The sequence below is a fragment of the Olea europaea genome, unplaced genomic scaffold (assembly GCF_002742605.1).
Source record: "Olea europaea var. sylvestris unplaced genomic scaffold, O_europaea_v1 scaffold699, whole genome shotgun sequence".
Classification (NCBI taxonomy): Eukaryota; Viridiplantae; Streptophyta; class Magnoliopsida; order Lamiales; family Oleaceae; genus Olea; species Olea europaea.
Genome location: NW_019265383.1, coordinates 139,515 through 166,452, shown reverse-complemented (window position 1 = coordinate 166,452; position 26,938 = coordinate 139,515). Strand labels below are relative to the sequence as shown.

The 26,938-nt window shown below is 37.7% G+C and overlaps 2 protein-coding genes across 2 annotated transcripts; both read left to right on the top strand.

Moving 5' to 3' along the window:
- The first annotated feature begins 16,612 nt into the window (after nucleotides 1–16,612).
- On the top strand, nucleotides 16,613–18,320 carry LOC111390630. Its single transcript, XM_023015694.1, has 2 exons — nucleotides 16,613–17,495; nucleotides 17,663–18,320. Exon 1 carries the CDS (start codon nucleotides 16,724–16,726, stop codon nucleotides 17,489–17,491), a length of 768 nt encoding a protein of 255 aa, XP_022871462.1. The 5' UTR covers nucleotides 16,613–16,723; the 3' UTR covers nucleotides 17,492–17,495; nucleotides 17,663–18,320.
- Nucleotides 18,321–23,743: 5,423 nt separating this feature from the next.
- On the top strand, nucleotides 23,744–24,676 carry LOC111390628 (NDR1/HIN1-like protein 1). Its single transcript, XM_023015693.1, has one exon. The coding sequence runs from the start codon at nucleotides 23,759–23,761 to the stop codon at nucleotides 24,539–24,541; it is 783 nt and encodes a 260-aa protein (XP_022871461.1). The 5' UTR covers nucleotides 23,744–23,758; the 3' UTR covers nucleotides 24,542–24,676.
- Nucleotides 24,677–26,938: the final 2,262 nt, after the last annotated feature.

Genomic DNA, 26,938 nt, shown 5'->3' with positions numbered 1-26,938 from the left:
AAATGGTGGGCTCCTGGATGTTGTGGAAAGAGGCGTCATTAGGGTTGGAGATGCCCCTCTCCGTTTTCCAGATCCTATATATACCTAAGGTTACTGCCGGGGGGGATAGGACCTGGGGATGGTATTACCTTACTTCATGGGGTTCCCACACTCCATTCGTGGTCGATCTGTCGAGCTCCATCAAAGAATGGAAGAGCTCATGGTGGTGGGCCGCAGGGCGATGGGACACGATGGAAGGGGACCCCCTGGCGCCTCTTATGGTCCCGACGAAGTATTCAACACTTAGTGAGTATAGTAATTTATTTTTTCCTTATATTTCTCTTCGGTTCGAATCGTGCCTAACAGTTACATTTCCTTTGTAGGTGCTCTTCCTCGGTGCGAGCTGTCAACCGAGGACTTTGACACCATCTGTGTCATTTATCAGCTGCCTCAAAAGAAGAGGTCTTACCACAGGCTGATCCGAAAGAACATCCACTTCATTACTCACGATCTGATGGCATCCCAAGGTAACTGGACCGAAGCCTTTGCTATTTTATTCCGAACTCCCAAGACTTGTATTAATTCCTTATTTGCTCTTTGCAGACAACTTTAATAAGAAGATGCCGGTGCGCCCTGACTTCAAGACCATCCAGAAGATGATGGCAGCGGCACGGGCGTTAAAGGCCTCCTCCTCCTCATACAAAAAACAAATGGAGGATTTAGTGGAAGCCAGTAAGAGGCTCCAGCCCTCGATGGAGGAGGAGGTACCGGAGGATCCGAAGGCTGACCTTCGAAGGAAGGGCAAGAAGAGTGCCGCCCCTCCAAGGCGCCCAACTGTGGCGAGGCCATCCCCAGCTCTGAGGCAGACCACAATTCCCACCGGGGTGGCCATCCCAGAGAGAAGGCCCGTCCCAACTGAGCCTGCCACTGCCCCGGCCACAACACCCCGCGCTACAGTGCCAATTGACCAAGTGCCGGGCAGCAAAAGAGGAAAAGGCCCCGTCCCTCTAAGGAGGTCGACTTTTTGGGCACCAATCCTGAAGAGCCCCTGAGGTAAGTGTTGGAGGCTCTTCCTCCAGAAATAGCTGCGGTGGCGGTGGTCCAGAATAAATACTAGACAGAGGAGTGGAGGGACCACATTGCCTCCTGCACGGCTGAGGATTTGGTGGCCGCAAACAGCGTCTGCGTGGCTTGGGCCCTTAGTACAAGCATCCAGCTTGAGGGCTTGGTGAAGACCTCACCAAGCGCTCGAGGAGGCGATGCACTACGGGGATGTCGTACGAGCGGCTCAGGCCAAAGCCACGCAGGCAGAGGAGGGAAAGAAGGATGCTGAGGCCCAGCTAACTGCCGCCAAAGCAGAAGTGGAACGGCTGAAGAAGGAGTTGTACGAGGTGGAATGCCAAGTGGCTGCTGTGACTTGGCGGCTTAATCATGCCAATGAGCACCACAAGCTCGCCACCGATGTTCTGGAGGCCTCCAACAAAGAGAAGGCAGAGCTGAGGCAGAAGGCAGAGGCTCAGTCAAAAGAGATTGCCTCTTTGAAGGAGGAGTTGAGGTTTGCGGGGGAGGTGGCAGTCCAGAACTTCATAGACCACTTTGAAGACCATCCCCTGTATGACGACTTCGTCAACTTCTGGGCCTCATGGAGTGCCCAAAGCTTATTGGGTCGACTGAAGGAGGTGCACCCCACTCTGGACATCTCTTCATTGGAGGCAGAGTTTGGGGGCCAACTAGAGGTCGGCCTGATAGGCTCGTCGAGGGGGCTCTGGAGGCCAAGGAGGCGGCCAATGTAGAAGTCCCTACAGCATAGTAGGGCTACCTTTTGTAATGGCTTCGGCCTCCTTGTACTTAAATTTATTCAATGAAATGAAATTTTTGCTAAGTATTTGGGCTTCTGCTTTTTTGTATTTTCTATCTGTTTATACTTGTGTGAATGCAAACATCGGACTAATTGCCTCGCGATAATAACCAGTTAATAACTGCGGACCGGACCACTCAAGTTAATATAAGTTTAAACACTTAAGCTAGTATGAAGCGACTTTTAATGCCGACCCGTTAATAATTTGAGTTTGGACCACTTGAACAAACATGAAGAGCGCCCTAACGTTAATCAGCTAATAATTGACGATCGGATCGCTTAAATGAACCTTCTGAAGGACTGAGGAAACTATTCACTAACTGATGTGGCTCGAAACCGAAGATTCATTACAGACGATAAATTATATCACCCTTTAAAAAGGCAATTCTAGCACTTAGGGAATTTTACAACTGAGATCAGATCAGAACAATCGATTCATTATAATAAATTGAGATCGGATTGAAACAAAGTCTCATTATTGATAGTACTTTCTCAAGTGTTCGATGTTCCACTGATGAGGCATCGCCTTTCCTAACATATCTTCGATTTCGAAGGTACCAGGTCGGGATTCCCAGCGGATGCGGTAAGGGCTTTCCCAGTTTGGGCCAAACACTTCTGACCCGGTTGGTTTTGAAGATTGGAAAACTCTTCTGAGGACAAGGTCGCCCAAGCGAAGAGTTCTGTTTCTGACCTTGGAGTTGTAATAGCGGGTCATCTTTCGATGATATTTTGCCAAGATCACTTGGGAGGTATCTCTATTTTCCTCAAGGAGGTATAGTTCGCTTATTCGGGCATCGTCGTTGCTGATCTCATTGAAATATATCCGTCGATGTGATGGGACCCCAACTTCGACCGGACTCATGGACTCGGCTCCGTAGGTCATGAAAAATGGGGTTTCACCGGTTGCAGTCCTACAAGAAGTCCCGATAGCCCAGAGGACGTGGGGGAGTTCGTCAACTCAAGCCCCTTTTGAGGTATCAAGTTTCCTTTTCAGGGTGTGTTTGATAGTCTTGTTCACTGCTTCAACTTGCCCATTCGCCTGGGGGTGATGAGGTGTCGAGAAGTCCTTCTTTATGCCCAGTTCGTCGCATAAGTCTCGCATCTTCCTGTTGTCGAACTGCCATTCGTTATCCGACACTATGGAGTGGGGAATGCCGAATCTACAAATGATGTTTTTCCAAATGAACTTGGTAGTATTAGTCTCGATAATTCTGGCAAGGGGTTCAGCCTCGACCCACTTAGTGAAGTAGTCAATGGCGACAATAGTGAAAGTTGCACTTCCTCTCCCTTTTGGGAGTGGACCAATGAAGTCAATGCCCCACTTGGCGAACGGCCAAGGGCTGGTTACTACGGAGAGGCTCTAAGCAGGCTGTCTTCGTATGTTCGAGAAGCGCTGGCACTTGTCACATTCCTGGACAAATTGGCAAGCATCCCTTTTCAGGGTCGGCCAGAAGTAGCCTTGACGAAGAACCTTGTGTGCCAGAGCCGTTCCTCCGGAGTGGTTTCCACAAATTCCTTCATGGATTTCCCTGAGTATGTATGTGGCCTCTTCGCCTCCTACGCATCGAAGAAGAGGCGAAGCGAAGCCTCTCCTGTAAAGGGTATCTTCTTGCAGGACGAAGTGTGCAGCCCTTCTCCTTAATTTCCTCGCCTCGCCTCTGGAAGCAAGCAGTGTTTGCTCCTTCAGGTACGCGATGATGGGCTGCATCCATAATGGGGTGCCTTCTATCCACAATACCTCTTCACCTTCGGAGGTGGAGGGCTTTGATAAGTGCTCAGTAGGGACGATGTTTAGCAACTCTGAGTCCATGCTGCTGGCTAATTTTGAGAGGGCGTCTGCATGTGTATTCTCTAAATGGGAGACTTGAGTCAGTTCGAACCTTTTAAAATGAGGAATTATGTCCAGAACCAACTTCAAGTACGCAATCATGTTACCATCTTTGGTTGCGAAATTTCCATTGACCTGATTTACTATGAGCTGAGAGTCACTGCTCGCCAGGAGCTTCCTGACCCGCATCTCCTTAGCGAGTCTAAGACCTGCCAGAAGGGCCTCGTATTCGGCGACGTTGTTCGAGGCTTTGAAGCTGAACCTTATTGCACAATTTAGCTTGTGGCCTTCCCTGCCCCTGCGCCAGCCTCTCCTGAGGACCCATCTACGAACACTTTCCATGTGGGGGGCTCGACTGGTTCCATTATCGCCTCCATTTCTGGGGCTTTGGCAAACTCAACCATAAAATCAGCAAGGGCCTTGCCCTTGATGGTGTGTCGAGGTCGGAACGTTAGATCGAACTTACTGATGCGTCTGTTTTCTGCATTACCTGCTTTAGAGGGAAATTGGTGAGAACTTGTATTGAGTGGGCTTGGAAATATGGCCTCAGCTTTCTTGAGGCCGTGATAAGGGCGAGTGACAATTTTTCAATGTCTGGGTAGCGTGTTTCAGCTGGGAGAAGTGCTTTGCTGATGTAGTACACTAGTAATTGGCGCTCATTTTCTTCCCTGATTAGGATTGCGCTGACTGCCACGTTCGAAACCGCTAGATACAGTAGTAGAGATTCATCCGGTTGAGGTTTCGACAAGAGGGGTGCTTCCCCAAGGTGCTTTTTCAGAGCCTCGAAGGCTTCTTCACACTCTGAAATCCATTGAAATTTCTTTCCTTGCTTCAGCACATTGAAGAAAGGCAAGCTTTTATCTATGGCTCTGGAGATGAAGCGACTGAGTGCGGCTATCCAACCGTTGAGACTTTGGACCTCCTTCAATTTTTGAGGTGACCTCATTTCTAGCAAGGCCGTTACTTTCATTGGATTCGCCTCAATTCCTCTCTGATTTACAATATACCCCAAGAACTGGCCCGGTGCCACTCCAAAGGTGCACTTGAGGGGATTCAATTTCATATTATACTTTCTAAGTATCTGAAAAGTTTGGTTGATGTGACTAACGTGTTTGGTTGCCTGGAGGCTTTTGACCAACATGTCGTCTACGTAGACCTCCATGGTTTTGCCAATGAGTTCGACAAACATCATGTTGACTAAACTCTGGTATGTGGCTCCGACATTTTTCAATCCGAAGGGCATGACTTTGTAGCAGTACAGACCCCTGTCCGTAATGAACGATGTAGCTTTCTCATCAGGTCGGAACATGGGTATCTAGTTATACCCTGAGTATGCATCCATGAAACTCAGTAGTTCATGCCCAGCAGTAGAGTCCACAAGTTGATCTATTCTTGAAAGTGGGAAGCTGTCTTTGGGGCACGCCTTATTTAGGTTTGTGAAGTCTACGCATACCCTCCACTTTTCGCTGGGCTTTTTCACCAGAACCGGGTTGGATATCCACCTTGGATAGATGGCCTCTCTTATGAAACCACTGCAACTAAGTTTGTTTACTTCGTCTTTCAGTGCCTCGTACCGTTTTGGATTTAGGGCACGCCTCTTCTGTCTATAGGGGGCATAGGAGGGGTTGATGTTAAGGTGATGGCAACTGATCCTAGGATCTATTCCCACCATATCTTCATGTTACCATGCGAAGACATCCAGGTTTCCTTTCAGGAAGCGTATCATCTCGACTTTTGCTTCAGGTGACAATGACTTCCCTATACGCAAGACCTGACTGGGGTCTTCCGGGTTGATGGGGAAAGTCTCCAATTCTTCCATTGGGGTCGCATTTGGTTCATAGCTAATTATTTGGGGGGTCTAACTCATCAAGAGGATGTCCTTGTTCAGGGGCCTCTTCCATGTCGACGTCTCCCTCTTGTTCAGAGGTATGCCCTTGTTCAGGGACGTCGAGCATTTCCACGTCCGTACCGACTTCAGCGAGTACCTCAATTAGGATTACATTAACAGTTCGGGGCTCGGACTTTCACAGCGAGTTTAGGTAGCATGCCCTGGAGCCCATCTGATCACCTTGAACCGTAGCAATCCCATGTTCGGTTGGAAATTTCATGCACAAATAGTGAATGGACGTCACAGCCCAAAGATCTTTCATAGTGGGTCTGCCCAATACTCCATGATAAGTCGATCTGTGATCTACCACCAGAAATTCCATGAAGTGCTGGGCCACTAGGGTTGCCGAACCCATTTCGACAGGCAGGGTGATCCGCTCTCGTGGGATGATGCTGTCCCCAGTGAATCCGAATAGTGGGTCGGTCATGGGGATCAACCCATGTTCAATTTGCATTTTGTCAAAAGTGGAGCCGAACAATATGTTCACGGAACTGCCATTGTCAATGAGCATGCGTTTTAATCTGTTTCTAGCTACTATGGCTCTTACAACCAATGCATCACAATGGGGGTGGTGAACTCCCTCTGAGCCTTCTTGGGAGAAGGTTATTGGGGCCATCCTGTTCGCTTATTTCGATTCGTTGACAATGTAAGTGATCATTGGGGGATCCTTTGCTTCTCTTGTGTAATTTCTCCGAGCATGCCTGGTGTTGCCACCGACATGGGGTTCCCCAATGATAGTATCGATCTCCCTGATGACCTGGCTTCCAGAAAATTAGGCTTCGTTTCGCTGTCTGGATTGGCCTCGGTCCCTCGATTCTCTTCTCCGAGGAGATTGTTCTCTGTGACCTCTCCCTCCCCTCCTCGGGGAGGTGGATCTGCGAGGGTGTTCATTCCTGCTGGAAGTGTGCGGGTTGCTTCGATCAGGGCATCGATTGGCGTCACGACACTCACTAATGTCATGTTCATATAGTTAATGGAACGTACAAAACCTTGCTCCTTCCAAGGGTCTGTTTAACCTCTTCTTCTTCTTCTTATTGTTATCAGTTCTTCTAGATGGTCCCGCTTCGGCAGGGGCATTATCATATGCCAGCACCGGTACTGCATTCAATGTGGCAAAAGCTAGGGCCTGTCCGGATGTGGGAGCTATGATATGTCCTGCTTGGGTCCATTGCTAAGTAACAAGGTGTGCTGCGGGTCCTCGATCTACCTGCCTCTAAGGAGGAGGGAGTCCATGCGCGGCACGATTGCGATGATCAATCATTTCTTCACTAACAATTTCCATTCTCATCATTTCCACCAGCTCGTCATATGTGGAGGGATTCTTGCTGTGCACGTCCCTCCAGAACAAAGTGTTTATGTTGAGCCTACCCTTCTGTTCGCAAAATTTATTTCTTCTCGATTTTAAAACCCACCGCAAGTGTACGGTTCGTCAACAAGTAGTAAAGTGGACTATGAGTCCAAGTATCGTTCCCACGAGGATTAAATTAGCTCTAGTTAAACTAATGTGACCTTAACCGAATCTAATTGAATGAAAATTTGGTTTAAATGTGAAAACCCTAATTTTGGGAGAAATCCCCAATTCGAAACCCTAATTGCAAAGAAAACCCTAATTTCAAAATTGGAAACCCTAATTTCAAAATTTCACTAATCTAATGAAATAAATACGCAATTGAAATATAAATATGCAATTTTAGAATTATTGTATTGAAATGAATTGAAATGAAATCATTAAGAACTTGAATCCCCAATTGACTATTAAAAACCCTAATTTCACAAATTCAACGAATTGATGAACAAAATGCCAATTCAATGTTCCTAAATTATCCAATACACTCTTTCGATATATATTGAATCTACTCTTACACACCACCAGCCTATATTTCTATGGATGATGCAATGTATAAGAATGCATGACTTTTTATGAACATTTTCATGAATTGCATAAAGCATAGAGGTAAGTTTCCATCCCCTATCGGACCCTATGTCGATTTATATTCTATCGAATTTATTCCCCTTCTTTCGAATGCAAAGAATAAATCATCTACAATCACATAATAATTGGCCAAATAATTATGGAAACATTCAAATCATATAAATCAAACATTTGTCCAATCGAAACTAATGTTGAATTTATGAAATAACGGAAATTTAAATCATCAAAAGGTTCATCAAATTCCTAATGAACAAAAACCTTAGCCTATCATATTTTGAAGAAAATTACAAAAATTCAATAAAGGAGAAGACATCACCCTATTATAATTATTGCTTGAAATCTTAAATCTTGATGAAATCCTCCTTCTTCTTGCATAAATTCTTGGATCTTTATGTTCTTGTGTGCCTCTTTTCTCCCCAAAAACGTCTACCCTAGTTCTGGACGTGTTTTAGGGTATATATAGCGTGTCCAATTTAGGTAAGAAAGGAGTTGGAGTCGAAAAAGGAAACTGCAGAAAATCACCCGAAGTTTCTTCTATGCGACCGCATAGAAGAAACCTATGCGGTCGCATAGGTCATTTGAGTTGCCCAATTTTTTTCCCTGTAACCATCTATGCGACCGCATAGATGGTTACACTATGCGGTTGCATAGATGTAACCAACTATGTGATTTTTACATTTTGGTCCCTGAACTTCCTTGTTGCTTCTCTTGACTTCTTTCTTCGATTTCTTCATCTTTTCAACAAATTTTGTCTTCCAATTGATGATTGAGACCATCAATTCTCATGCCCCTCATTCGGCACATCTTTTGAGTATTTGCGCTTTAGTCCTCCAACTTTCAATTGTCTTCATTTCAGTCCCTCTTCAATACTTTCTTCTTCCATTTGTTTTGCTTTGTCATTGAGCTCATACTTGGCATGTTTTCACTCTCGTTTTGCATTTAGCTCAACTTCTCAGTATTTGCACCTTTGGTCCTTGAACTATCAAATTGTTGCATTTTGGTCCTTCTTCGGCTCTTTTCTCCTGAATTCCACAATTTCCATTGAATTACCTACAACGCATGAATTTAACTGGATTAAATCACAATTCAACCATTTTATCCATGTTTAAGTCATGTTTATGAACTAATTAAGTGTGTAAAAATACACTTATCACCTTCAGGGCTGAAAGGGCTTCTCTGTCAGTGACTTGTTCGCAGTATGTAATTTCGTCTGTAAACCTGGCGAGATAACTTTTCAGCGTCTCCCTAGGGGCCTGTCTCATGTCTTACAGGCGTTGAACTGGTGCTTCTCCTTCCCTGAGTGAGAGGTACTGGTTCAAAAATGCTTTCTTCAAATCTGGTCAACTTCTGATGCTTAGGGGAGGAAGCCTGCTGTACCATACCTCGGCGGCCCCACCTAGTGTTAAATGGAAGGCTCTGCATTTTAAAGCAGGCGAGGCTCCCCTCAGGCTCATCTGTGTCATGTACTTGGTGAGGTGCTTCTCCGGATCCCCATTTCCTTTATACTTGGGGATCTTAGTGGGCATGAAATTCGCTGGCATTGGGAAGCTTCGGATTTTCCTTGAGAAAGGGAGGTTATCATCATCATCGTCAATCTCATAAGATCGACAGGGCCCATCTGACCCTTCATCATCTTGGATGTCCTGGGGAGGTGGAGGTGCTTCTCCTCGACTTTCCCAATCGACTAGGTTCCCCCTCTCTCTCCTATTTCTAGGAGGAGGAGGGGAAGTATGTTCTTGTTCGTGATCCGGACGAATTGATCCTCTTGCTGGGAGGACCCTATTGCTAGGATCCTCCCCTATCCGGTCGAAGACGCTTACCGACCTTTGGTCCTCATGTTCCTGAGGGAATTGTCCCCCAAGCGTGGTTCTGATGGCTGACTCCCTTGCACATAAGATGCAGCTTCGACGTTTATCTCCCTTTCGAGGGGGTGTTCTGTGTGCCAGCTCATGTGGCCTCGAGAGTGAGATAAAGGGGCTTCCCGCACCGGATAAGATCTTTGGGGCATTTGATAGCCCCGATGACCCTGGACTTGCATGAGGAGTTCCTGCATCGCCATATTCTGAACTGCTATGTCTCTCATACCTGCAGCTATTTGAGCCATTCCTTCAGTGAGTATGGCCGTTCTTCCACCTCGGCGACGCCGGTGATGTGGTCTCTGATGAGTAACATTGTTATGGAGTACCTCTTCTTCAGAGGCCTCTCTCATGGGGTTGTCGTCTTCATAACTATAGCTCATCCTACCTCTTTTTTCAAGGGTAGTGAGAATTTGGATTGTAACTCGACTTTGTTCTTTTTCAAGAATGCCCCCTTTTCAGGGTTAGTCGCTAGTTTTCCGGTAACTTCTCCAATGGAGAACGCAAAACTTCGAATGGGGAGTGTTTCTCACAAACGGCGCCAATCTGTTGACCTTGAAAATTGGTCCTTCCACGTGGCCAACTGAAAGCTACTCCACGTATTCCTCCCTGCACACAATCAACGAATAGTCGGACGCACACGACCGGAACCAGCGGGGGTGGTGACGGTCGTATACACTCCATGGTCAAGTCAGGTTTAAGTGGTCGGAACAGTACCCAGGGGTTGTGCAAATCAATGATAAATGGGGAGGAGAAAATATATAAGCTTGCTATGAAGTGCTGTGTAGTAAGAGTTTCATTCCCTTTGCCTCTTGCCAAACCTTGGGTATTTATAGGTGGTATGAACCGTTGGATGTGGGACGCATGTATACATCTGACGGTATGAGGCGTCCGCTCATAGGCGTCAATCAGCCGCGTTTGTAGAGTGGGCGGACAGTTTGTTTCTTCTGAGTTGAATAGACATAAAGTTGATAAGTCACATCAACTAGCCTCATGGAGACGTCAAATCAATTTAAACCTTAGGTGCAGGAAGGATCTTGGCACAAATCTCTTTCTGAAATTGGCGGCGAATCTTCTAATCGGGGTCCACTTGACCTCGACCTCGGAGGCTAGGTGTTTCAGTAGGTCAGTAGTAGGAATCGTTATATCACTTCGGAAACACTTCAGACGGATTGTTATCAGGTCGGAATATGTGGTGCTACGAGTTCCGAGGCGTATAAGATCGGAGTGTAACAGTAATCTTTATACATTTAGGTTAGAAAAATAGATCAAACATGCCATATTTATACGAGCATATATGAAATAAAGACAGAAGAAGTAAGAAATATGTCAAACATGCCACATGTATACAAGAGAAGGTTAAAAGGGAGAAAAAAGAAAAAAATGTTTCTTGTATTATTTTTATTTATTTTAAGTTTTAATTAAAGATAAAGGTAAAATATCCAAATATATTACTCTGCAGTATGTTAGTAGACGAGAACAATTCATGAATGACTCGCTATAAAACTTAAAAGTAAAGGTGTAATAATTACAATTAAAATTAAACGGTACCCTGAAATGTAATTTTCAGAATTTAAAAACTGTCCCAACCACCTTTCATCCCGCTTAATTTCTCTCTATAACCCAGCTCCTCTATATATATCCCACAACTCTCTTCCACTCACTAGATCTATTTCACTTTTTTCGTTACAAGAAAATCAATCTTGAGAAGCTGAAATCAGTTGCCCGGAATCTAACGTCATTTGGGAAGTTTTGGCAAGAAAGATGTCAATGGACGGATGGGAGCGTCTGGAGGCCCGTCTCGTCTTCTTCAACGGAGTAAAAGAGATTAATTTTGAGAACGTCGCAATAAGCCCGATGATGGATTACACGGAATTAGCATCGAGCGTGAGCCGCATCATCAGTTTTCCGCCGAATGAATTATCCATTTACCTGGTAAAGAACCTGGATTCTCGGGAACCGGAGGGTCCAGAGATCACCCTCGTCGGTCCCGAGAGTATCAAGTCTGCTTTGCGTTGTTCTAAGGAGGACATCTTACTAGTGGTTTTGAATGAATCGAAACTGTTAAGAAGCGCATTTGATTGGGATGGTTTTAATGAGAGCTTGGTAAATAGCCAGCGCAAAGAACCGGAGCCACTCTTGTTTTCGGAGGTTTTGAAAGCTGATCCGCCGCAGAAGTTAAGGGTTCCGACGAAGGATAATCAGGCAATAACGGCAAGACCGATCTTGAACATGGATTCAGATGAAAATAAGAACGCTGATCATCCCTTCGTAAATGAGCCAGTAACAAGTGGACTCAAAACGACTGGAGGCCAGACTGCCCGGCCAATAGATGATCCGGCGGTAAGTGCGTGGGTCAAGTTCCGCAAATCCGCCAATAAATAACCTGGTGAGTATTTGATTCAGAACGCAGTTCTCCGCCAATTAAAACGTTTTGCCGGAGACTTTTTCAGTAATTTCCCTCATGGAAGAAGCCGGTTTTCTATGACCCTTGAATTTGACAACATACGCTAGATAATACTCGATAGTAGCAAGATAGACAAAAAATTACAATAGTGCAATGTTATATCGTATAGACCGTGTTTCTTGAAATACTACTAGATTCATTTTTTAGATTAGGTGACTGTGAATGAGAAATATGAATTGGTCCATTGTTACTTTAGAGCACTCTCCAATTTGTGTGGAGAATAGATTTAGATATTAGACATCAAACGTGTATCTTGATATGCTAATCCTTGTTACTTTCTCTTTGAATCAATTCTTGGTTTTAATCCCTTCAAAGTTCAAAACTAATCTTCTATGTCAAAAATTGTAAGCCTTGATGAAATCCTACCAATATTCCTTTTTGTAGCCAAAGTGAATTGTCCAAGTAATTTTCTTTATCTCATTGCATCTATCATGTAAAAAGTTTAACATGCACATTTGGCAAACCTCGAAAGTTATCATCGACGGGGATTAATTATCAATTCAAAGTTAGTACAGTGAGATCTAAATTGACTCAATCTCGACTTCTTGAATCAATATTAGTCTAGCATGCAACAAACTATAAAGGTCTATCGATTGACACTACTTAGACAACAAAAAATGGTGTTAAAAAAAAAAAGGTTTAGTTCTAAGGCTACCATGTCACAGCCTAGTGTGTTTTATACACACACAAGTAAAAAGGAGGACTTGGAGAACAATAATAAAAAGATTAAATAAGTCAAAACGCCACTTTTATATAGCCTATTAACACCGTTTAATTACTTATAATTTACTAAGAATGCAAAAAGTAGTTGATCAAAAAAATGTGTGAATAATTATTAAATAGTAGTTTCTAATGTGTAATTAAAATTAAAATTTGATCAGAGATTATAAGTGCTAATAAGTTTATTCAAAGATATGAATATGTAAAAATTGATGTTACTACAAAAATATGACTCCACTATTTTAACTATAAAAGCATCTCCAATAAATTCTATAATTCAAGATACTTTTTATTTTGAAGGTCAATGCTTAAAATGAACTCTAAGAGACTCTGTCTTAATTTTTAAAAATATATCGCATTAACTTTTTAATTATATCGTATAATTAAAATCTAAATTTTAATTTCTATCAAATAGAAGGTAGAAAATAGAAATTGTGAAATGTGAAAAATTCATATAGACGTTTCTCTCTCTCTCTCTCTCTCTCCCCCCCCCCCTCTCTCTGAAGTTAATTAATTTTTTTAATTATGATATCATGAAAAGTTTCATAATGAAAACTCTATTACGCTAATTATTTATTTTTGGAAGTTAAAAATATGTAATGTATTGTAGCCCTTGTTTGATTTAGATTTCTTGAGAAGTAATTTTGTGAAAGGCAATTTTATTTTTAAGAATATGTGAATGTATGGTTAAAAAAGAGAAAAGTATTGAGTTCACGTGAAAATTATTTTATTTGTGAAAAAATCATAATATCAAAACAAGACCTTTATTAGTAAGATAAGAATTAACTTTTCAAAAAGGTATTTGCAAGTTGCACTAAAAAAAAAAATGTAAACTAACTTTATATATTTATGGTTAGAAATTAGTTAAAATAAATTTACTATTTGTTAGGCTTAAGTCAACGGTTTGTTCTACGCGTACACACAATTTAATTGGTTATAGATGATGCGACAATATTTGATTAAGTCAAAATTTTATCAAATAAATAAAAATAAATGTTTTTTCATTTTTTTTGACACATCAATTCTTGAGAAATTATGTAAATGGTAATGTGTAACAAGAATTTTCCTTAAGCCAAACATGCTCATATGTATATGAATGCACGAAATGAAGAAAAAAGAAGTAAGAAAATTAAAATATGTCTATGCATATTATTTTCAATAATAAATACTTAGTCCCCTTTTGATGGAGATTGAAATTAGATTTTGATAAAAGTTAATGAAATGTGTGGTTGAAAAATTGTTAGTTCCGAATTGCACAGAATAAAAAAGACAGAGAGCCTAGTTCTCTCCTCGATCATCCTCATTCTGAATTCTGAACTTTTTTATGCTTCTGTTTTTTTATTCTGTGCAATTCATTTTCTGGAAATAATATTCTATTTTTACTGTTTTGCAATTGTTCATCTGGTTTAGCAAGTCATTTATGGAAAATCTGTTTTGTATAACAAAACGAGAACCAACAGTAAATAGCCAGCGCAAAGAACCGGAGCCACGCTTGTTTTCGGAGGTATTGAAAGCTGATCCGCCACATAAGCGAAGGGTTCCGACGAAGGATAATCAGGCAATAACGGCAAGACCGATCTTGAACATGGATTCAAAAGAAAATAAGAACACTGATCAACCCTTCGTAAATGAACCGGTAACAAGTGGACTCAAAACGACTGGAGGCCCGACTGCCCTGCCAATAGATGATCTGGCAGTAAGTGCGTGGATCAAGTTCCGGAAATCCGCCAAAAAATAACCCGGTGAGTATTTGATTCAGAACGCGGTTCACTGCCGATTAAAACATTTCGCCAGATGCTTTTCCAGTAATTTCCCTCTTGAATAAAGTCGGGTTTTCTATGACCCTTGATAACGTACACTAGATAATACTCGATAGTAGTAAGATTGAAAAAAATTACAATAGTGCAATGTAATATTGTATAGACAGTGTTTGTTGGACTACTACTTAGATTCATTTTTCAGATTAGGTAACTGTGAAAGGGAAAATATGAATTGGTCCATTGTTACTTTAGGGTAGGCACTTTCCTAGTTGTGCGGAGAATAGATTTAGATTTTAGTCATCAAATGTGTATCTTGATATGCTAATCATTGTTACTTTCTCTTTGAATCAATTCTTGGATTTAATCCCCTCAAAGTTCAAAACCAACCTTCTATGTCAAAAATTGTAATAGTCTCGATGAAATCCTACCAATACACCTTTTAGGATACAAAAAGTGAATTGCCCAAGTAATTTTCTTTATCTCATTGCTTTAATCGTGTAAAATGTTTAACATGCACATTTGTCAAACCTAGTCGAGAGTTATCGTTGATGAGGATTATCAATTCAAAGTTAGTGAGTGAGATCTAAATCAACTCAATCCCAACTTTTTGGATCAATATTATTCTAGCATGCAACAAACTATGATGGTCTATCGACGCTATTTAGACAACAAAATGATAAAAAATAAAAAATAGACAAGGTTTAGATCTGAGGCTACCATGCCACAGCCTACTGTGTTTTATAAGTGACTAATAAGTTTATCTTAAAGATATGAATAGTGTAAAAGTTGATGTTAGTACAAATTATACACGACCTCCCTATTTTAACTATAAAATTATCTCCAATAAATTCTATAATACCAGATACTCTTTATTTTAGAAGGTCAATGCTTAAAATGGACTCTAAGAGACGTTTTCAATTTCAATTATTATTATTATTATTATTATTTTTTTTTTTTTTTTTTTTTTTTTTTTAAGAAAGAGAGTTGAATTTTTATAATGATAAAATTGACCTTGAAGCATCTATATCACGCTCAGGTTGAAACCCTGCTAGCTTTGAATTTAATAATCTACAATTTTTAATGCTCCATTTCTTAAATTATTTAAATCATATTTTTTAATTGGTTGAATATGACATCTAAAACTAAAACAATAAAAAATTGAGAAAAAAAAAATAATTTTTAAAAAAATAAAATAGATACTCCTTAAATTTTAGCCATGCTCTCCATTATACATAATGTCTTTGTAGTGAGTATTTTGGAGATGTTTTGAATTCTCCATTGCTTCGAATCAACTCTAATTAAATTTCAAATAGGCTTTTTTCACACTTATTGTATCTAAGATGAAGTTTTATTATGTAATTGACATAATTTACATAAATTTAGTAGCTAATAGCTCATTTAAATTTACTTATAATTTAATAAGGATAGAAATCCAATTAAGTGCATAATCTTTCAAATAACATGTGAAGTGCATATCCCACCTGAATTAAAGGAGCAGCAATGCAGCTGGCGTTACAAAGGGATGGTTTTGCAGCAGGTGATTTATTCATGGTTTCGCTGCTCGTCTCTCAATTTATCCTAAAATTAGACCAATCCATTGAAAAATGGTCGGCCTTTAATTCTTGCACACCAGGTGTTTGATTGAACGCCCTCAATTTATTTATTTATTTATTTTTATTTATTTATTTATTTATTTATTTTTTTTCTTAAATTATTTAAATCATATTTTTTAATTGGTTGAATATGACATCTAAAACTAAAACAATAAAAAATTGAGAAAAAAAAATAATTTTTAAAAAAATAAAATAGATACTCCTTAAATTTTAGCCATGCTCTCCATTATACATAATATGCTCTTTGTAGTGAGTATTTTGGAGATGTTTTGAATTCTCCATTGCTTCGAATCAACTCTAATTAAATTTCAAATAGGCTTTTTTCACACATATTGTATCTAAGATGAAGTTTTATTATGTAATTGACATAATTTACATAAATTTAGTATCTAATCGCTCAATTAAATTTACATATAATTTAATAAGAATAGAAATCCAATTAAGTGCATAATCTTTCAAATAACATGTGAGGTGCATATCCCACCTGAATTAAAGGAGCAGCAATGCAGCTGGCCTTACAAAGGGATGGTTTTGCAGCAGGTGATTCATTCATGGTTTCGCTGCTCATCTCTCAATTTATCCTAAAATTAGACCAATCTATTGAAAAATGGTCGGCCTTTAATTCTTGCACACCAGGTGTTTGATTGAATGCGCTCAAATTTTTTTATTTTTATCATTTGCACTTCTTTGGCTACATCCCTCCACTTTATCCTTTTTCTTTAATCCATTATAGAACAAGATCAGCCAATTTATATCTGGTTTTGATTATCATGATAAATTCATCTTGATTTTTGTTCTTCCCTATTGGAATTGAAAAGAGGATGGAAACAGTGGCATCTCCATCACATGATCAATCAAAGATTGCAATGAGATACCCTCAACCAAATATTGGATATCATCATAATAAAGGTTATGCAAATTCTGTTAATCCAAATCCTTATCCCCAATCATTTGATGAATACTATTATCAGCAAACCTATAAGCCTTTGGTACCCGAACCGAGTAGGACTACTTCGATCGGTCATGCAATGATCTACCTGTTGATTGTTTTAACTTTTGGAATGTGCATGTTGAGCATAGTCATTTTTCTCCTGTTTGGCACAGACCAGCCAGATTTCCACATGGTTTCATTGACCGTGCCAAATTTTAACGTAACTAACTCGTCCCTAATAGCGAGCTGGTACGCGAATATTACTGTCAAGAATCAGAACGAAGCTTTCAAAGTTCAGTTTCAGCATGTTGTATCTTCAATCTTCTATGAAGAAGATATGTTGGCAATCTCTCTTTTGCAGCCTTTTCAAGTAGAGACAAAACAGACACTTGGTATGAGTTTCCTTGTGACAACAGATCCATCGAATCAAGAGAAATTACACGCCAGGGTGTTCCCAAGTATTGTTCAGGATCGAAGCACTGGCATCGTAACTTTCAGCTTGAGACTGTTTTTGAAGGCCCAGTATAAGTCTAATACGCTTTGGAAAAAGGCAAGTTTGAAAGTTATCTGCAAAAATTTGCAAGTTAGCTTTTCGCCAACTGGTGAAGGAAAATTGACAGAAGATTTTCCCAATGAGTGCATACTTTTTACGCGATAGCCTTGTAAGTTTGATGATTTATTACTATTCATGTTTAGTATCTTGAACATTACTTTATGCGATTAAAGAACGTATTCGTGTCAAATATATGTCTATAAACCTGTTCAATAATGTCTGGTCCCATTGTGAATGTAACATTCCTAACCTATATATGTCTTTCTATTTTTGCAGATCGAATGCCAAGAACGAGCTAGGAAACGCAAAAGTTTAAAGCCCTGGATTCATAGAATACTTGGCTTGATAGTACAGTCAATTATCATTCATTGAAAAGCAAGCCTTGAATCTCCAATTCTCTTCATCAATAGGATATAAAAAGTGTATCAACGCGTACTTATATTTTGATGACTTGAAAGAATGCCTTAAGCTTGATTGGAAAGGTCTTACATGTCTACTCATCAATAGTTCGCCGTGATCAGACACGATTTTGTCTCGAATCCAGATGGGTAGTCGGGCCCTAATGAGTTTATTTAGTTGAGCTAGTTGCATGATTTGTTTACATTTACATTGTATAGTAGCTCAGTAAATTTGTTAAATTGTTGATTTGTGCTAGTCCGATCTGATCACACGACCCCACATCACGAGAAGGATCCGTAATCAAGAATTATTCAAGTATGGATTTCTAGTCAAGGGTGTCAAATGGATCGAGTTACCTACGTTCTAGCTGACTTGGCATGCTTAGGCCTGGCCTCGAGTAGGGCAGGACTTGAAACAGGTTGTGTAGTGGATGGACAACCTGTTCAGTCATTATATATAAAGTCACACATTTGTGCAATTAAGTGGATGCTTGAAATTTGAAGTTTGATTTTACCATTTTTTCGAGATATTACAAATATAATCTTTCAAAAAGAAAAGGCCCTTTATTTTTGTCTTTGCATCATTACACTAGATTTTGTAATTTTGGACCCTTTTCTTTCTTTTTCATGTCCTTTTTGCCCTACTTTTCAACTTCAAACTTTTTGGTTGCAATAATTTCTCTTCAATCAATAGTCATCATATCCGTCTCCTTTCGACAAATTGTATCTTACTTTAAGGATTGTGTATTTTTGAAATGCACCAAACCTCCACACAATTAATCAATATTATTGAGAAATAAAAAATGAAAAATAATGACTACGTGTATGGGTTGTAAATTTTGTCATTAAACCTACAAGAAAATGCTCAATTAAGGATGTTAAGTGTGATGAGTCATTCACTGGCTCGCGTTCAAGTGAGCCGTGAGCACAAGCTGAGCAGTGAAATCATTGTACGAGTTGGCTTACAAACCGAGTAAGCTAACTTGAATGAGAATTCACCAGTTTGTCCAGTTGTGCAGCCATGCAAAATGCAGGGTTTCAAGGCAAATTTTTAAATTTGAATTTTTTTTTATTTTTGGAATTCAAGTCTACAAATAGGGATGGGTATAAATCATCTTCGTCATATTTTAAAATTTTCTACAATCTCGTTAATATATTATGCTAATCTCTTTAGCATTATAATTTTATAATAATTTCCTTTATTTTAATTATTTCTGTAATTTCAACTTTCATTTATCAATTATTTCTATAGCACAACAAAAGATGAATTCTCAAAAGCACGTCAATATCAAACTAAGCCTTATATTTTCTGTGTAATTTATATTCTCAATATGTAGCCAAATAGGTAGAGAGAATGATACAACGTCGTCACCTTCTATGGCTTTGTCATGTATTGAATACGATGTATGAACCTATTTAATTACGATTATTACAGAAATTTCATCATCTCCTCATTTTTCTTTTAGTACTAGTAATATAGAAAATGAGATTTCTTTTGAATTGGCTAGATGTTTTTCACACTATAATCTTATTATGTTAAATAGAGAAGAGATAAAATTTTGATCTTCTTCAACAATGACGAACAAATGAAAAATAATATCTGATATTATATTTGATAACATGTGATCTACTAACGTCCCTAATATCAATTGTAGAATCGGAGGTTGCATTTAGTAGGATTCTACCAAATAAAAGAAGTTGATTGAAAGAAGATATATAAAATATATATGCGACTCTAATGTGCTTGAAAAACTAGCAAAATGAAAACTACTAGATACAAAAGAAAACAATAAGCGTAATTGCTGAAGATTTTCAATAATTATAACTTTCACGAATTTTCTTAGGTAAACTAAGTTTTATATCTATTGTTGTATATTGACATTTCTTTTGTTATATTTGAAAAATAAACAATGCACGAAAAATTGATCCGTGTACAATTTTATTCCACTTAGGTGTTGTAGATAGTCTCAAGTTCAAAAAAAGGGAGGGTTTTTATTACTTTATAATTCATTTGACAAAATGGAATTTTCACAAATTCATGTCTTCATTATACCTCGAGAGTGAAAAGTATACGACTCTATTTTTTATCTGAAAAATAAAATAAAAATAAGAAAAAAGAGTCACGAGTGGTTAGCGAGTCCGCATGAGTCGCCCACAAAGGGACGATTCTGAAATTTCTTGAAGTGACTCAATTTCGTGATTGACTTGTTCCATTTGTGAGAATGAGCTTGTTTGCTAAGTCAGCCGAGATCGATGATGAGTGAGACGAGCGGCTCGAGTCGAAGCACTTAACACAGATATGCTCAACGTTCAGTTGCATAATTGGCTAGCTTTAGTTAATTTGTTTACTATCAAAGAAAGGTAAACAATCAACAGAAGGGATTGACGTATCAATTCACGAACTTTAGTGAATTTGTACTTTTATCAACAAAAAGTTTGTATCAAAGTTATTCATGTACAGGTTTGATTGAGATAAAAAATTAAATTTTAGTAGATTTTGATAACAGTTGATGAAAATGTGTGGTTGAAAAAGATTTAAATCTTATGAAATATGTAGTTAGAATTAATTATAAATTTTGATTTAATTTTAATCTATTTTTTTAATTGAACCAAACAACTTAACGTTATTTTGTCAACATAAGCATATACATGAAAGAACTATTGACATGAACTAAGGGTCCGTTTGATTACAAGAATGAAATTTTGGTGGAAAGAAAACGAAGTCCAAGAAATTAAATTGCCTAGAATTTGTTTTTCTGGAATTGTCAATTAAATGTGTTTGATTGATATAATTTTTTACCTGAAAATGTTGAAATTTTAGATCTTTTGGAGTTCGTTTGACTTTATTTTCTATGAAAATTGTCAATTAAAGGGATATAATTTTTTTTTCAATTGTGGATAAAATTCGTTCCAATTGCCAAAAAAAAAAAAAAAAATGTGGCTGGAAAACCGATTCCCATGGGTTTGGTGTGGGAATTGATTTTCCACAAAATCAAGGAAATTACACAGGTGTGGAGGAAGAGATGGAAATGGAATTGCCAAGAAAATTTTGCAATCAAACAAACTGAAAAGGTGAAAAACAAAAAATGTTTTCCATGAAAAATTGGGCAAATCAAATAGGCCCTAAGTGATACTTTAATAGTGAAAATGTAAAGCACCCATTCTAAAGAGATTTTTCTCTCTTTCAACTCAAATTTGTTAGTCATATTTGGTTTGGCTAAAAATCAAATTTTAATAAAAATGAATTATATGATTAAAAATTGATAAGATTGTGAATCTGTTATATGATAAATGAATTTAAACAAAAATAAAGTTAAATTAAATAAAAAAATAGTCCAAATAGGAGTAATTATTTAAATTAAGATAGATAAAGCCAAACAACTCACGAGAATGATCGTACCGATGATCGTGCATTCACATGGATGTGTGCGTATGTGATCATCATCGATGTCAAACCTGATGTTTGTGTGGCACGGTTGATTAAGATATATGGAGCCTGTTTGGGAATGATTTTGAGAATTGATTTTTTGATCGTTAGGAGAAAAATGGAGTCCACCTGTGAGAGAAGAAGTCAAATATGACGGCTGAAATAATGAAATAATAGTCAAAAAATCAATTTTTTGAAAGAAAAAATCGCTCCCAAGTCCCAAACAAGTCCATGTGCATTTTAGCTACTTGTAGGTCATAGGTTTCTCAAACTACAAGGATGATATTATAGGGGCAATTTTAGGAAAAGTAACAAAAGTAACAGTTCTCTTGTCAGAGGCCCTCTTTGGGATCCGGTGAAGTACTGAATATCCTTGGCTTCTTACTTATGTGGGCCCCTATTTACTTGGACCGACGGTCATGGTTCATGAACTTGGATCATCATAAAATAAATTAGGCCCCGTTTGAGGTGCTATTTTTTAGAAGAGTAAGTTTTTGCATAATAATTCTTTGAGAACGCGTAATTAAAAAGTGAAAAAATTTAAAAATTATATAAAGAATATTTTATTATGAGAATGCATAATTAAAAATAAGTATGTAAAAACAAGTTTAAAAAAAATAATTACCAAACATGGCTTAAGATGCTAAGAAAGTTTCTTGGGATTTGATCACCGTTAAATTAACATTTTTACGAATTTTAAAGAAAATCTAAAAATATCATGCCATGCGCATTGACCAAAATAGTCATCTAACGTCCTAAAACGGGTTTTGAAGAGAATCCAATCACTTCACCCTTTCAAAACAATTGTGGTCCACACACATCATTTTCTTAGATTTCACTTGCATTATCACCAAAATTTAGTCCCATTTGATCCCCATTTTCTGAAAATGAAAATGGAAGGAACAATATTTTTTAAAAAAAATAAATAATTAAAAAACAAGGAAATTTTTTCAATTTATGTGTAATTATAATTTTATAAAAGATTGTGTGGTTGAAAATACGGAAGAAAAAATGAAATGTAATGAAATAGAATTTAATGGAGACCAAACGGGGGCGATAAAATTCTATACATCACGCACCTTACGTTGCGATAAAATATTTAATATCGAAATAAACATGTATATTAAGTTATTTAGGCTCCATTTAAAGAGAAAAAAAAAAAATTTATTTTTTTTTATTTTCAACAACACACTCTTCACTATAATAATATTATAAGTATATTCAATTTTTTTTTTTTTTTTATGACCACACATTCTTCAAAACTTCATTTTCAAAGTATATTTTCTCCAAAATTCAATTATAATGGAGTTCAAATAGAGGATAAGTAAATACTAAAAATATAATATGTTAATAATAATGAAATTATACAATTTCAGATATTTTTCTCACATGGGAGATTAACATATATAGAAATATTACAAAAATGGTAATCAACTTATTGATCAATTGACAAGTTAGTCCTTAACCTTTCATTATATCCAAGGATAAATAGCAAAAAACCCCTTAGAAATGTTTCCATTTACGATATATCCCTTATCTATTGGAAATCGCAGAAACTCTCCTTGTTTGAAACCTTTTGTGCAAAATCCTACCATTAAGATCCGTCAAATTTGTCATTATAAACAGTAAAAAAAATGCCAAAATTAAAAGAAATAATTGCAATTTCAATACCCCAACTTTATACTCTTTTACAAAATTTACCCAATTTTTTATGCGTACCATCCACAATCCCAAATCTTTAAAATTTATTTTTCAACCTGCCCCACTTTATCTTCTTCCCCAAAACTTTATTATTCTATTTTATACCTTCCGAAACCCTCCTAAATCCCTCACCCCAAATTCCTCATTTCTTCTTCTCATTACCAACTTTAAAAATGCCTCATATTGCATGGGAAAGAATCAAACGAAATCTAAAAAAAAAAATTAATAATAATAAATAAAAAATTAAATAAATAAATAAATAATAATAATAATAATAATAATAATAATAATAATAATAATAATAATAATAATAATAATAATTAAAATAAAATAAATGAAGAGTCCGATTAAAAGTGAATAAAAGTTCTGAGTCTTATTAAATGTATGATTAAAAACAAGTTTTAAAAAATGGAGATATATGAGAACTAAATATGTCCATAACACTATGATAATGGAAATTATTGCCAGTATGTACTTCGAAGTTCATTCCCGGTTATTATTTATTAATAATTATTAATTAAGTAGTATGAAGTGAAGATTGTTGTTCATAATTTTGGTTGTGTTATAGGTACATCATAACTTACAAATTTATTTACCTACGAATGCTGTGACAAGATTTGATTGAATAAAGGATTTTACTACATGTACATAATGAATTACATAATATGATGTGGACGGAAAAGATTGTATAAAAAAATTGATTATATTTTAAACTGACAAATGTTAGAGTATCACGTGGCATTATATAATCTATTATTTAAATTTTTGACGTACATGTAACAAGATTCTTGAATCAAAACTTCACCAATCAAATAAAAAAATAATTATCACCTCGTCAATATGTAAATGGTAGTGAACAACAAGTATAGGTATTTACTTCATAATTTCGCATATAAAGGTACCCAATCCGCATCGCATTCCAGTCCATTTTCTCTTAGAAAAAAAATCCTCCCCAACCCTCCAATAAAAGCTCCACCCCTTACCGCCGCCGGAAGCATGGCAGAAAAGTCTTTCAGCCAGAAAAGCAAGAGGCGAAAGCTCATCCGGCGGTGTATCTCCTGGCTTCTCATCTTCGGCTTCATCCTCTTAGTGATCATTCTCCTCGTGTACGCCATTCTCCAGCCCAAGAAACCCCGTTTCGTCCTCCAAGATGCCACCATCTTCAACCTCAACGTGTCGGCAGCCACCCCAAACATCATCTCCGCCACCATACAGGTGAGCATCTACTCCCGGAACCCGAACGACAAAATTGGCATTTACTACGACAAAATGGATGTCTACGCCACCTATCACAACCAGCAAATCACTTCTTTCACCGCCATCCCGCCGGTGTACCAGGGCCACAAGGACGTGAACCTATGGTCCCCTTTTGTCCATGGAGATAACGTGCCGGTGGCGCCGTTCAATGGCTTGGCCCTGAGCCAGGACCAGACTAATGGGGGCATACAGATGGTCATCAAAATTGATAGCCGCGTGAAATGGAAAGTTGGGTCGCTTGTCACTGGCCGATACCACCTCCACGTCAGCTGTCCGGCGTATATACCGCTAGGAAACAACAAGAACACCGGAATATGGATCGGAAATACAGTGAAGTATCAACTTTCACAGAGTTGTAGTGTGAGTGTTTGATGTTAAGATGAATTGTACTTTTTGCAGATAAAAACTGCAAACAGATGAAGGTTATCCTAAAGCAAAATGACAATTCTGTAATAATTGTTTGATGATTAGAGTTAATTATATGAAAATTCGTTTCATGTTTGTTTCTTTCATTTAGGGATGTAGATTTGGTTTGACGACTCGTGCAGCCCATGGCTCCGTCCGTGAAAAGCTCGAACCAGCCGGCTTGTGGCTCGAAGGCACCGAGCCACATTTTGGGAAGTCGGCTTGAGCTTGGGCCAACTGGTTTTAAAAAAAAAAAAAAAATGACATAAAAAAAATTATAAATATATATGGGCGGCTATAAAGCTACCTGTTGAGGCAGCTATGAAGGAGGCAAAAAATTCGAGCCGAATTCTTGAGCCGAGCCTCGATTTTTTAGCCAAGCTTTTGCTCGATTCGGTTCAAACCAAAAAAAACTCAACTTAAAAAAGTTCGAGCCGAGCTCGAGTTCGGCTTGTGAGCTGACTCGTCTTGACTAGACTTGGCTCGGCACAACTTGTTAACACCCCTACTTTCATTAGAAAAGTCAGAAAAAAGAAAAAGCGATGTCTTCGCATAACAAAACTAGACTGAATTGCTTCGATAAAAATTATAGAAGAAAGAAACATTAAAATATTTTCCATTATATGGCTTAACTGTTCAACGTCTTCTCCTGAAAGGATAGTCAATTTTTTTTCTAAAAAGCTTTAAAATCGAAAAAAAATTAATTTGTTGTGGAACACAAAATCGAGTGTAACAGTAATTTTCAAAATGAATGCGATAGTAAATTATTTCATAAAGTGGCATATCGATTGTCAATTAAAGTATAGTGGACGGTGTATTGGTTGTTGCTAAAGACAAAATTTAACTCCACTTCAAGAGGAAGAATACAACAAAAAGAGATTGGATACCTATAATACAAGAGAAAAATACATAGTTCGACAGCTAATATTACACGATATTCTTCGCAAAGATGGCCCAACAACGTGGGTGTGATGGAAAATTAATAACGTCCACCAAATTTACTTATAATTAATTCATAGTTGAACGACTGTCACTTTACGAACACAAGCAATATTTACAAGGTTTTGACAAGTGATTTGTCTACTCTACGTACAGTCTAAGTCAAGTAGAGCTTTAAAGAGTCAAATACTAACACGACTATTAGAAAAGATGTCAAGAACACAAGCAATATTTACAAGGTTTTGACAAGTGATTTGCCTACTCTACGTATAATCAAGCAGAGCTTTAAAGAGTCAAATACTAACACGACTATTAGAAAAGACATCAAGAATCACAAGCAATATTTACAAGGTTTTGACGTGTGATTTGTCTACTCTACGTACAGTCTAAGTCAAGTAGAGCTTTAAAGAGTCAAATACTAACACGGCTATTAGAAAAGATGTCAAGAATCACGATTAATCATCTTCAACGATGTTTATTTAATAATAGAAATTAAATCAATAAAGAATTATTCGCTTATAAATTGTTAAAAGTATATGAAACTAGCTACCGACTTGTGACGACAAAAAAAAAAAGGAGAAAAAAAAATTGTCACTATCAGCCATTAGAAACCACCCACCATGTTTGTCACGGAAAAGATACTCGAAAATAATTCTCACAAATGGTAGGTTTGATATTTTATTCTTCGTGTCTGGATATTCTTAAATCTCCACGTCTCTATGTAAAAATAATTGCATTATAGAAAAGGACATAAAGAACTGCCCGCCTTTCATGACCTTATCTTCCTTAGTGAATACAGTCCACTTATTAGAACATGCTTAACCTAATCCCGGTCAATTCCGCCATTCCTATCTATAAAAGTATCTCTGGCTCTTGACCAGAGGTGTAGACAGGGGGTGAAGGAACGGTAGCCGCCGGCCCCACATGGTTCTAAATTTTGGGTATCTAACATTTCCCATCGACTTCGTCAGTCTAGATGGGTGGTTCATGGAATGTTTGGGTTTCATTATAAGTTACTCATAATTTATAAAATCAAAGACAAATATTGATTATAATTATAATTATTAATTTATTATCCATATATTTCTTAAATACAATAGTCATCTCATTATAAAGGGATTGTAATGAAATCCAAACTTAAATCAATCTCTTGATCACTTGTAGGCCATGCAAACTTACAACGATCAAATAAAAATATGAAAGTTGGATAGTTAAAAATAATATTTTCTTCGTACCATAAAGATAGTTTTATTTTCATTTTTATATATCCCAAATTATAAGTCACCTTTTTTGTTGAGGGTATAGTTGGTTTTTTAATTTGTCAATATATTCCTATTTAATGTGCTTTGTCATCAAGAAATATGAACTTTTTTTATTTAAATTATTATTTAATGTAAGAGCATATTTAGAAAAAAAAAAAAAAAG